The 11,653-nt window shown below is 30.8% G+C and overlaps 2 protein-coding genes across 2 annotated transcripts; one reads left to right on the top strand and one right to left on the bottom strand.

Annotated features, from left to right (window-relative positions):
- Positions 1 to 4,661: 4,661 nt before the first annotated feature.
- Positions 4,662 to 6,878, bottom strand: LOC123302123 (translational activator of cytochrome c oxidase 1). The gene is made up of 3 exons (XM_044884915.1): positions 6,428 to 6,878; positions 6,044 to 6,182; positions 4,662 to 5,029 (listed from the first exon to the last, which is right to left on the bottom strand). Exons 1-3 carry the CDS (start codon positions 6,751 to 6,753, stop codon positions 4,676 to 4,678), a joined length of 819 nt encoding a protein of 272 aa, XP_044740850.1. The 5' UTR covers positions 6,754 to 6,878; the 3' UTR covers positions 4,662 to 4,675.
- Positions 6,879 to 8,158: 1,280 nt separating this feature from the next.
- Positions 8,159 to 11,118, top strand: LOC123302124 (putative SERF-like protein). The gene is made up of 3 exons (XM_044884916.1): positions 8,159 to 8,301; positions 8,471 to 8,582; positions 10,966 to 11,118. Exons 1-3 carry the CDS (start codon positions 8,295 to 8,297, stop codon positions 11,039 to 11,041), a joined length of 195 nt encoding a protein of 64 aa, XP_044740851.1. The 5' UTR covers positions 8,159 to 8,294; the 3' UTR covers positions 11,042 to 11,118.
- Positions 11,119 to 11,653: the final 535 nt, after the last annotated feature.

Raw genomic sequence — 11,653 nt, forward strand, 5'->3', positions numbered from 1 at the left:
AGTTAAAAGAATGTTCGAAAGAAGGGTTTTATTCTATTCTATTAGCTTCTATTGTCCTTTTTCTTGTTAGAAAATCGTTAAATTTAATAAAATTTGTATCCAGGCAGAATATTTTAAATAACTTACTTTTAACAATAAAACCCTTGAAAAAACACTAAACTTGGTTGAAATTAAAAGATTTAAATTTCGGAAAAAGCCCAAAAAGTTCGTGTCCGGTTCTGGCTTGATAGTTCTACTAGTTTCCGAGAGATGGCGCTAACAGCTCTCGGCCGCCAATTTAAAGTTGATCATGATTATAGTTGTCGGTTTAAACAAACTTTCTAGATCATTTCTAAAATTTTCTAGAAAATTTCGAATCAATTTTGTCCGTTACACACATTTTGGAAGTTTCTAGATTATTCCAGAAATTTGTTCTAAAAATTTCCATAAGTTCACATGAGTAAGAAAAGGACATATATATTTTTTCACATTTTTTCCGCCCACCTCAACCAAACTTCTCCTTACTTTCACCAGGAGATCAAGGGATATATACCGCCCCATCGGGAAGTTGATTGGAGTTGGTGGTCATAGAGAAAACGCGGTCTTCACGTACTAACATACTAGCATTATATTATATATATATTATATACGCGTTTTCTCTATGACCACCAACTCCAATCAACTTCCCGATGGGGCGGTATATATCCCTATATATATATATATATATATTTATTTTTGAATTTATTTTTCGTTAAAAAAAAATTTTAGTACGGGAGAATTTAGGAAGGGAGTATAATAAAATGTACCCCCTTTTTTTTATTTTTTTTTATTACGTTTATTGCACGTATTGGCCGCTCTGAAAAACTTTTCACAAAATTATTGCCCGTTATTTCATACTCGATATACAATTGAAAATGTGTCGGGTGTTGAAACATATCAAGATGATTCAATCTATTGCAAATCGATACATCATTCGACGGCGCTTATTCAAATATACAATAGTGCATAAGGGATCATCCATTAATTACGACACACGTTAAAAGGGGGTACATTTTATTATACTCCCTTCCTAAATTCTCCCGTACTAAAATTTTTTTTTAACGAAAAATAAATTCTTTATTAACGTAATCAATCCTTTATCGTTAACTTAATTAATATTTTGTTCTTTGATTTGACTTGAAGATGTTTTTATTAAAGATTTTTATTAAGAATTTAAGAAATAATAAAAAAATTTGTAACAATACTGTTTTATTTTTAATATTTCTATTAAATTATAAAATATCGCACTAAGAGGGGGCGGGCTTCAAAAATGTGAGTGACAAGGAGAAGGAGAGAGGATTAAAAATCTTAAAATTGGCGTGACGTAATTTATGGATGTCCTCTAATGAAAAAATTGATTTTTTCAATACTAACTGACCAGTGCGAAACTTCCGCACCCCAATTATGCAGGCTACCTCCAAGTAAAGACAATTTTTACATCCAAAATTGGGAGACGTAATTTAATTTTGAAACAAATCTCTTTCCATATTGAATCCTGTAACGGCATATTGGGCTATTGACTTAATTTATCTTATTTTAGCTAATGGGTCATTCATAAATTACGACACACATATTTTGCGATTATTAAACACCCAGTCCCTTTATGCCCTCTCCCCTCGTTGGTGTGACGTCACATATTTTATAATTTAATAGAAATAGTTAAAATAAAACAGCACGATAAACGATTGATTACGTTAATAAGAGATTCAAATTAATAAGAGATTCAAACTTTCGTTCAAAAAAATTTATAGTACGGGAGAATTTAGAAATGGATTAAGTATAATAAAAATTTGGTTTTTATGGGTTAGATTATAGGCCCAAATGGAAGTGGAAAAAGTCACGTGATTCATTCAATGTCAATGTTGTTTGTGTTTGGTTATCATGAAAGTGGTTATGTTTTCAAAATTATTTAAACAAAGTGATCCGGGCCCCCAGTTAAGCACACGGTCTATAATAAGTACCCTGTCAAAAGATGGAAAGACACTTGTTTAAAATGTAACTTAAGAAATTAACACCAGATGATGACATTTGTTTAAAATGTAATTTAAGTAATTGACGCCAGATAGTAACACTTGTTTAAAATATAAGCATTAAAATATAATTTATGAAATTAACGCCAGATGTCAACACTTTGTTAAAATTCTATATTATTTCTGTTTTTTTCCTAAGCGGTAAATTCTTAGACAGTAAGTCTAGTTTTGGCCAATAACTAGCATGATAAGCTTTAAAATGAAGTGTAAATGATGTAATTTGATAAAAGGAAGGGGTTGAGTAATAATATTTAATTTTTTTACAGAAAATGGATTCTTAAGAAAACTTCAGAAAACAAGAATAAATCTACATGATTTATCTTACAATGATAAATTAAAAGCATAAAAAAATTATCAAGTATTGAAAAAATTATATATATGGGTTACCCGTTATGGAGTAGAGTGAGCTTGAAAACCTAGGTCACGTTGTTTGCGTATGGTGTGCGCCTATGCACACCCAACATTTTTCATCGAATATTGTCACCTCATCAACTCATCGAATATATAACTCATTTGGGTTTTAATACAGTTAGTTTATCGAGCGAACTTAAAAAAGATTTGAAAACATGCTAAATTTAAAGGCATTCTTTCACTACTATCTGATTCATTTATATAACTTTCAAAGAGTTCATCTATGGGTTACTCGTTATGGAGTAGAGTGAGCTTGAAAAGCTAGGTCACGTTGTCTGCGTAAGATGTGCGCCTATGCACATCCAACATTTTTCATCGAATATCGTCGCCTCATCAACTCATCGAATATATAACTCATTTGGGTTTTAATACAGTTAGTTTATCGACCGAACTTAAATAAGATTTGAAAACATGCTAAATGTAAAGGCGTTCTTCTGCCACTATCTGGTTCATTTATATAACTTTCAAAGTAATAATCTATGGGTTACCCGTTACGGACTAGAGTGGCCTTGAAAAGCTAGGTTACGTTGCCTGCGTAAGATGTGTGCCAATGCACATCCAACATTTTTCATCGAATATAGTCGCCTCATCAACTCATCGAATATATAACTCATTTGGGTTTTAATACAGTTAGTTTATCGACCGAACTTAAATAAGATTTGAAAACATGCTAAATGTAAAGGCGTTCTTCTGCCACTATCTGGTTCATTTATATAACTTTCAAAGTAATAATCTATGGGTTACCCGTAACGGACTAGAGTGGCCTTGAAAAGCTAGGTTACGTTGTCTCCGTAAGATGTGTGCCTGTGCACATCCAACATTTTTCACTTTTTCATCGAATATCGTCGCCTAATCAACTCATCAAATATATAACTCATTTAGGTTTGAATACATTTTTATCGACCGAACTTAAAAGAGATACCCTGTATACAAGTCATATGTATTATATATTTACATCCACAGTTTCGCTTAAATACATAGGTTTTCTAATGGCGTTTCTTCAGTGTTCTATTTTATTTAAAAATTATGAATTTTTCCATACAATCCCAGTTTTCGGAATAACCCTAACCTTATCGAGTCCCAATTATCGAGATTACTGTATATAATATTTTAAGGATTTACCGCTCTACATTTCTGCTTCTCCGCTATAAAATCACAGATTATAAGTTTATTTTAAGTTAAAAATTATAATCTGTGTATAAATCTCCATTCAAACTTCAGAAACATAGTCTTCGATCAAAAAAATTGACTGAATACAATTGGGAACATGTCATAAATTTTATTAAAAGCTTTCGACATTTCATACAAATTGGAGGAAAACAGGCAGCTCTGAGTTTCGTTTCTCCCTTTAAAAAAAACACATTATAAATTGAAATGACATCACGTTTGATAAAAAAGTTTCAAATGAGTTTTAGGTAGTGCGAGCACCAAGGCAATTTTAGATTTAGGTTTATACCTCATTTTCAACTTTGATGATGATGAATTTTGTTATAGCTTCATGAATGTCCAACTTATTGCTTGTCAGTCCGAAAAAATAAACTCTACACCTGCACTTATGACGTACAAAAAGGCCTAGTAGCAATTTAATATAAGGTTCCATATAAAATTTTGCAGTTCCTTTGCATGGTATGCTCCTGCCGTATATATTACGATAGGCAGAAGTCAAGGGGGTTTCCGATTACTTCATATAGTTATTATTCATAGAGTTGCCACATCGGAGTTCCGGGAAGTCGAGAGATAAGCCTGAAAGTCGAGATATAGTGAAATTTATCGAATTATATCACCGAATCATAATACAATATTTTTGGTGTTTTGTATGCCCAATTTTTCCATAATGCTAAGATCTATCGTATTTAATTAGTTTATTACTTGTTCAATGGTTTTAAAACAAGTGTATATTTCAAAAAAAAAAAAAGAGGTGAAGTGTTAAAATCTGGTTACCATGTAGAGATCATGCAGATTTTCATTTTTTTATGAAATATAGTATATATACCCGTTGTGCACAAAAAAAATGAACTAATATATCTACAAAAACACGATTTCGATAGGTGTGTGAAGGCATTTTACAATATTACCAACTAATAACTTCCTATGCAAATATATTTTTTCTATGAATTCTCTACAAAAAATTCTTTTTTTTTTTTTGCCCAGCAAATATATCTTTTACTTCCATGTATAGTAATAAAACACATTTATAACAATTGAAAAAAATCTATTTAAACAGTTTGGACATTATCATACACATTAATAACTTCCGTAATACTTTCTAATTTTTCACATAATTTTTCGTACGTCGATAAATCTTCGTCATTAATTTGTACAAATTGTTTTGCAAAATATTCTGCGGATTTTGATGTACATACATAGTCAAAATCACTTTCTAATGAACCCGCCACTGCATTTATTTGATTTGGATCACAAATAAATCGTATAAGTTTTGTTTTCTCATCAATTTGGATAATCTCAACATCTTCAGCCCCTGATATAATTGCATGTTCTATACAAGTTCCATGGATTTCTTCGTCTGATTTATTCTCTAGGCTTGATTGCAATTCGCAATCTACAATACCCTAAAAAATAAAGTATAAAATATTACAACTTCTAAAAACAGACTGTTTTATGATTTCAAATATATTACATACAGTAAACTGGCAAAAAAAAATGAAAATCGAACTTATTAGACGCTATAAGTAGTTTAGAAAACAATCGAGGAAGTAAGGCATTTGACCCAGAAATTGAATCCGCGCCAGTAGAGTTTTATGGAAGCTGGTGGAAAATGTTTGTCTAACGCCCATAAACCTGGGAAGAATCGTTAATAAAAAAATTTCAAATACAATAGTTTTTTTTTTAAATGTTAAATAAAAATAAGGGTACTTCTTTTCCACTTTATGGGCGTAAATCGAAGATCAAATGAATGAGATTTTATTGACTACACTCAGACAAATATGTTCCATTGTCTACCATAAAAATCTATTGTCGCGGAGTCACACTGTTTTTTCGGTTTTATTTCCGCGATTAAAATACCTTCTGAAATCTTATTAAAAGACATTTTCGAAAGTATTAGTTCAATCGTAAAATGAATAATAATAAATGATTTTATGTATTTTGGATTCGATTGAGATAAAAGTGATTGCAAACAGTAAATTCGATCCAAAGATAATCGAAAACTATCAGCCAAATTGTCATTTTTTATGCACATCAAGTTAGCTAAGCTCCTGCCACGCCTCCATAGAATGAATTTTGGGTTTTCGTAGAAGAATGGGAATAGAATAAGAATTTGCCGCTAATTAGTTGTAAAGGAATTACTTCCAAAATCCATTTATTTTTTTTTTGGTGCTTTACTGACTTTATATCAAGTCAGCAAAGCACGCCTCCATAAAATGACTCTAGGGTGTTCGTAGAAGAGTTAGCAAAACATCCAAAAAACAACAACAAAAAACGAAAAATTCAACATTTCCACGACTAATTAGCGGCAAATTATCCAACTAATCTCGAATCGATTTGTGAAAGGTGCTTAGGTACTCCACAATTGTAAAAAGCTCATAAACCACTGTCTATGTACTCCAGGTATGTTAAAATTTTACCTTATATTCAAATATATGTTTCGCTCCACTATCTGCATATTTGGTGTTTAATTTTTTTAGAAATGTCGCTAACATTTGCTTACATTTTGTTAGATTATCCGTAAATAATTCGACTAATATTATACAACCACCCGGTCCTCTAAAAATTACACCCACAAATTAAAAATAAATTTTTTTAAAGATCCAAATTTCTGGAATTATCTGAAATGTACGGCGCTACATTCGGAAATCGTCGAAATCAAAATAAAATCAAGATACCAAAGTTTGAATAGTGGTAAATGAAGTTACATTTCGATGACTTCCAAACGAGTATATCATCTGATTATGGTACCGCATAAACCGCGAATATCTCAATTTTTTCAAAATTATTGAAATTTTGCTTACCTTAATTCTAATAAATGTTTTTTTGCTTCATTCTTATTAATTTGACTAGTTTTTAAGACATTTTGTATAGATGCCACAGGCATATTTAATCGTTTCGCCTGTTCGATAGCTTGTGCTAATTTTGTATTTGAATCTGGATTTGTTGATTTACCTTCTTGTATTGCCACTTTAATTAGCCGGGACATTCGTGTGAAATTTTGTGCTTTTTGAGCATCTTTTAAACCTTTGATATGCTTGATATTTGCCCATTTTGAGTGACCAGCAAATCGCTTACCTACATAATTTTGTAAACCATTTATTTGCGTTAATTTTATAAATCTAAACATTCTTGGTTAATTCAATTTAAACAAATTAAATAAGTTTTGTTTAAATTAAACTATCATATTTTTTAGGTTAGGTTTGACAATTTTTTATGTAACTATGTTTTACGACGCATGGTCTTAAAACTGTTGCTAATCAAGCTAAACAATATTTTACTATGATCAATAAAAAAAAAAGAAGATTTTCTTGAAAAGTTTTATTGAAAAATTTTATCAAGATTTTTTTTAAATTTTCGCGGGTTATTAACGTATTGGCCTAAACAGGTGTGGATTTAGGATTAAATATTTGGAGGAGCGTCTATCTAAAATGGGCTCATTGGCCTTTAAAATATACAGAGTTATAATAAGAATAATATTCTTGAAGTATAGTTTTTTAAATTAAAAATCCAACTAGTTTCTTTACGATTATGTTTTCAGTCGTTAGACTCGTATGCCGAATACTCAAAATTTATCTGGTCGTATTTAAAAAAATATATTATGCAGTCGTTTTAAGAAAGTATTTTTTTTTTAATTTCAAGAAATATTATGGTATATACCAATTTTGATGAAATTTATCGTGTTAAGTAATTTGGACCTGAAAATCACAAAAAACTAGATTATTCCAAGATGGAATGAATAACTTTTGAGACATATCACCATTACGATTTTAGACGTTGTATTCGATTGTCAAAGTCATATTTTAGAAAATATTCATTCAATTGTTAAGTGAATGCGATTTTCGTATTTTTTAGGTCAAAATTACCTTGAAAAGAAACTTTTATTAAAATCCGTGATAAATAAATTTCGAGAGTTTATTGCCACATTTGCTACCAGCCTCGGATATCCGTGCCTATAATTTGTATACTTATTATATAATATATCCGGGCCTATAATTTTATATAATTGAATATACAGTTAGAGTCTCGGATACATAATTTTCTCTCGCATGGTCTCACCCTGGGTTTGCGTTCACCGTGTGTGAAATTACAGACACGGATATCTGTGGCTGCTGGCAATAGCAGCACTCAAATAAATTTTGGCGATTGCGAAGGAGGTAGGTATAACTTGCAAAAATTCTCTAAAAACATTTGTTTGTCGACTGCCATGAAACTTATGATAATAATAGGTTTTTCAGACAAAAAATTGTTTTTTAAGAGCGAATATTTTTTTATATATTACTCATCCGATTACGTTTTCAGACATAATGCTCGATTCTCGCAGTTAAAGTGGTCGTATTTCGGAATCTATTCGTTCAATCACCAAATAAATTCGATTTTTCAAATGTTCAATAAATAAAATAAAATTCGAAGCTATTCCTAATTATTTTTAAAAAGTGAGGACGCTACTACGTAGAAACCGTTTAAGGTGCACTGGTATGCGTACATTTTTGACGCATACTCCGCGAGTCATTTTACATTATTCAGAATAAAACCTAATGCCAGATTAGTATATAAAAAGTTGTAAGATATTATCCAGAAAGAGGTGGTGACGATTATTCAGTATAAATTTTTGAAAATTTATAGAATTTGTACTTAATAGTCGGAGATTGAGGCATACATTTTAGAAAAATGACAAGTAAGTACTTTAATTGATAATTTTCTTAGAAAATTTCTATTTAAAAAAAATTTTTTGCAACGTTTTGCAATGGAACATTCTAGAAAAGCGTTAACCTAAATTTATTTTTGTTATCTTTGCAGTAATTATCTTAAAAATATACTTTTCTTATGACATATGAATTTTTCAGGGGGTAATCAACGCGATTTAGCACGTCTCAAGAACCAAAAGAAACAACAGGAATTGGCTAAGGCTAATAAAAAGGATAAGGATGGATTAACGGTGGAGCAACGTAAATTTAGGTACGTTTACTTCATTCTTTGTTTAAAATTAAGTTCAAAATTTTTATTATAATTCCTAAATATAATTTTTTTATCCTGAAAATATAAATGATTGTGAATCTCAATGTATTGTCAAATCAAGTGAAATAATCAATTTGAAATTTTCTGAATGCTCACTTCTCAATAAAGATTTAAATTTTGAAATGTGAAAAAGTGAAAATTTTGAAAAAGATTCTTCCGGGAAATATCGGGAGAGAAGTTTAGAATTCCAATTACGATTTTGTTTAGCCTGCGTAATCTTTTAAAGCAGTATTTTTTTTACCGGTTATAATATTAAAAATTTAAAATTTTCTTGATCTAAACAGCGTGTGATTGTATAGCTACCTTTCTTCTGAAGCCTATATGGAAGAAAATGTAGACAATTTTTCGGAAAACAATAATAAATGTAATCAGGTTGATTTGATTCCGTTGACAGGACATTACATTTTTCATTAAAAGCAAGATCAACTTAAAGAAAATTTAAAAAAATCAGTATACTTTTTTCTAATTGACATAAAATTAGACGCAAGGTAGAAGGCGAAGAATTGTTTTGATTAAATCATTCTTTAAATAAGAAAATGAAATTCCGTTTGAGAGCTACGCTGTCAAAGTCAAAGGTTTCGAACTTATTACTTTTTTTTTTTTTGGTGTAGCTAAATTATATTTAGGATTTTTAAAAATGTTTTACCATTTTCCCCTGAATAAGGCTAAAATTATTTGACTTTTGTGGATTCTTAAGATTTTTTGGCTTTTCTAAGACTTAAAAATGTATTTTGATAGTTCTAGCGATCTAAAAATAATGAGATTCTGTTATGCATTAGAGAATTTTAATCTTGGCCAGAAAAAAGTGGGCAAACTATTCTCAAACCGTAAATATTTTTATAATTAACTCTCGGTAGAAAATTAGAGGTATAATAAGTCTGATTTTTACAATTTGACGCTGGTCATAACTCTATTTTTTTCAACCCTAATTTGATGCTCAAAGCCAGCGTCCAAGCGTCATCGTTAGGTTACATCTTAAGATTCGAAATGTTGTTATTTGAAAATTCAAGACTATTTGTAAAAACGGTTTTGCTCTTTGAGAATACTACCTTTCCCTTCCAATTTGATGTGTATTTCAAAGCTGTATTGATTTTTCTTTCTCGAGATATGCATATTTGCAAGCCGCAATCGTACAATTTCAGTTAAATCGTATATATGTTAACGTAATATTGTAATTTCCGACAGATTGTAAACTGGTTACAAAAAATCACTACAACTAGTGATAACTCAACGCCTATTAACGAAAATCGACTCATTCCGTTATGTTTATTTTATCTTGATCGAGTTCATTTCTTTACCCTTAAAATGAGTTTTGGTAAACCTCGAAAAGACCTAATGATAAAGTTACATGTTTGTAAATATAGTGTGTTTTTAATGGAACAAAAAGTGTCGTATTTTTATTTTTGCGGAATGTATTATGTATTTTGTTCCTCCGAAAATCAGTACTGTTTTTCAGCAAAACCACCGAAGCTGTCTTAATGAAATTGGAAAGGACGATAACTCGGAGAAACTTTCTCATTCCAATAGAAATCCGTACACATCTAGAATCACTTGTGATATTGCAAGGTAGACATGGTCTGAATACAATCGTAGGCGTTCCGAAGATCTTATCTCGTTACAAAGAACAAAAAACAAAGTGTCCTGCAGCTATTACAGGACACTGGATAGGCGGCAGACACTCTGAACGACTGGGCTTACCAGTGCCTCATGATTATTACAGTAGCTGCCATAAAAGAGGGTGAAACGATGTCCAATCTTCTCTGCCACTGTCCAGCTCTTGTCGTGAAGAGCTGGGCTCATTTAACGCAGCCTTTCTGTGATAACTTCTCCGATCGAAAGTCTGTTGACGTCAAAGCACTCCAGCTGTTCTTAAACAGCTCCAAATGGTTCATGGAATAGTAGCCGGGGAGAGATCAACCCACTTTTCGGTATCACAACTATGGTCTAGGTATGACTCACCCTAGGACAGCCACTCTAACCTAACCTAACCTTTGCCCCAATCTCGACTTAGATTAAATTTCGAACATTGTTTGTTTTCTGAGGACGCATATAGGCCATGCAAAGAAACCGTGGAAGGTGTCTAACGGTCCTTGCAAACATCGAAAACGTGGAAATGCACCCTCGAAGGTGCACCGAGCTTTATAAACGGAATAAATTTTTTTCTTTCTAAGCGTAAATTTAAAATAAATTACTAAATTATTATTTTTAATTAACAAAATGTCTTTAAAAAACAGTATTTCCAGTCCTGGAAATCCTAGAAATACCCTTAAACTTTACCCTTCGGGGCACTGTTATTTGTACTTATGTCCTATATTTGTTACAGAGATGCCGAAATGATGCGAGAAAAACAAAAGAAGAAGGAGCTGGAGGCACAGGCGAAGAAGGAGAAGAATAAATAATTTTTTTTTTCGACTTTAGTGCCAATACAAAATTTAACAAGTTTACAATTATTTTACAACATATTTAATTAAAAAATGGTTAATTAAAAAAATCTTAAATAAATTTAAGTTTAAAAAAAAATCTTTTACAGTGTTTCTCAACTTTTTTTTAATTTTTGCTTCGTATTAAAATCGCAATCACCGATTGAGACCATTTCATCAAGTATCATATGAAACACTGTAAATGAAATTTGAAAACAAAAAAGCATGCTTACCTATTTTACATAATTACGAATACAAAAAATTAGATGAATTCGATGAAAAAAAAGTTTAATTTTAAGTTAATTTAAATACAGGGGTGTCTCAGTCAGAATTGAGATTTTAGTAGCGAAAAAAAAAAACGATATTTTTTCGCTAAGAATATTTCGTAGTATATCTTGATCTGATTTCAAAATTTTAAGAAGAGATTAATCAATACTTCATCTTGGGAAATTTGCAAGAAGAAAAGAAATATTTCGGGATTATCACGGTCAACAAAACAAAGCTTTTCTTTGGCAATTTTCACCTATATCAATTGTGTTTTCGATTTTGATAAAAATGGTTTTAAAAGCAAAAGGCAGACCTGAATTGTTA

Source organism: Chrysoperla carnea, chromosome X (assembly GCF_905475395.1).
Source record: "Chrysoperla carnea chromosome X, inChrCarn1.1, whole genome shotgun sequence".
Taxonomy (NCBI): domain Eukaryota; kingdom Metazoa; phylum Arthropoda; class Insecta; order Neuroptera; family Chrysopidae; genus Chrysoperla; species Chrysoperla carnea.

Bases quoted from the DNA above. Each gene is read 5' to 3' on its own strand.
- LOC123302123 (XM_044884915.1), bottom strand. From the start codon at position 6,753: ATGTTTAGATTTATAAAATTAACGCAAATAAATGGTTTACAAAATTAT. The intron at 6,183-6,427 runs GTAAGCAAAATT...TGTAATTTTTAG, and splicing joins AAACATTTATTAGAATTAAG to AGGACCGGGTGGTTGTATAA. The intron at 5,030-6,043 runs GTAAAATTTTAA...TTTATTTTTTAG, and splicing joins AACATATATTTGAATATAAG to GGTATTGTAGATTGCGAATT.
- LOC123302124 (XM_044884916.1), top strand. The intron at 8,583-10,965 runs GTACGTTTACTT...TATTTGTTACAG, and splicing joins GTGGAGCAACGTAAATTTAG to AGATGCCGAAATGATGCGAG.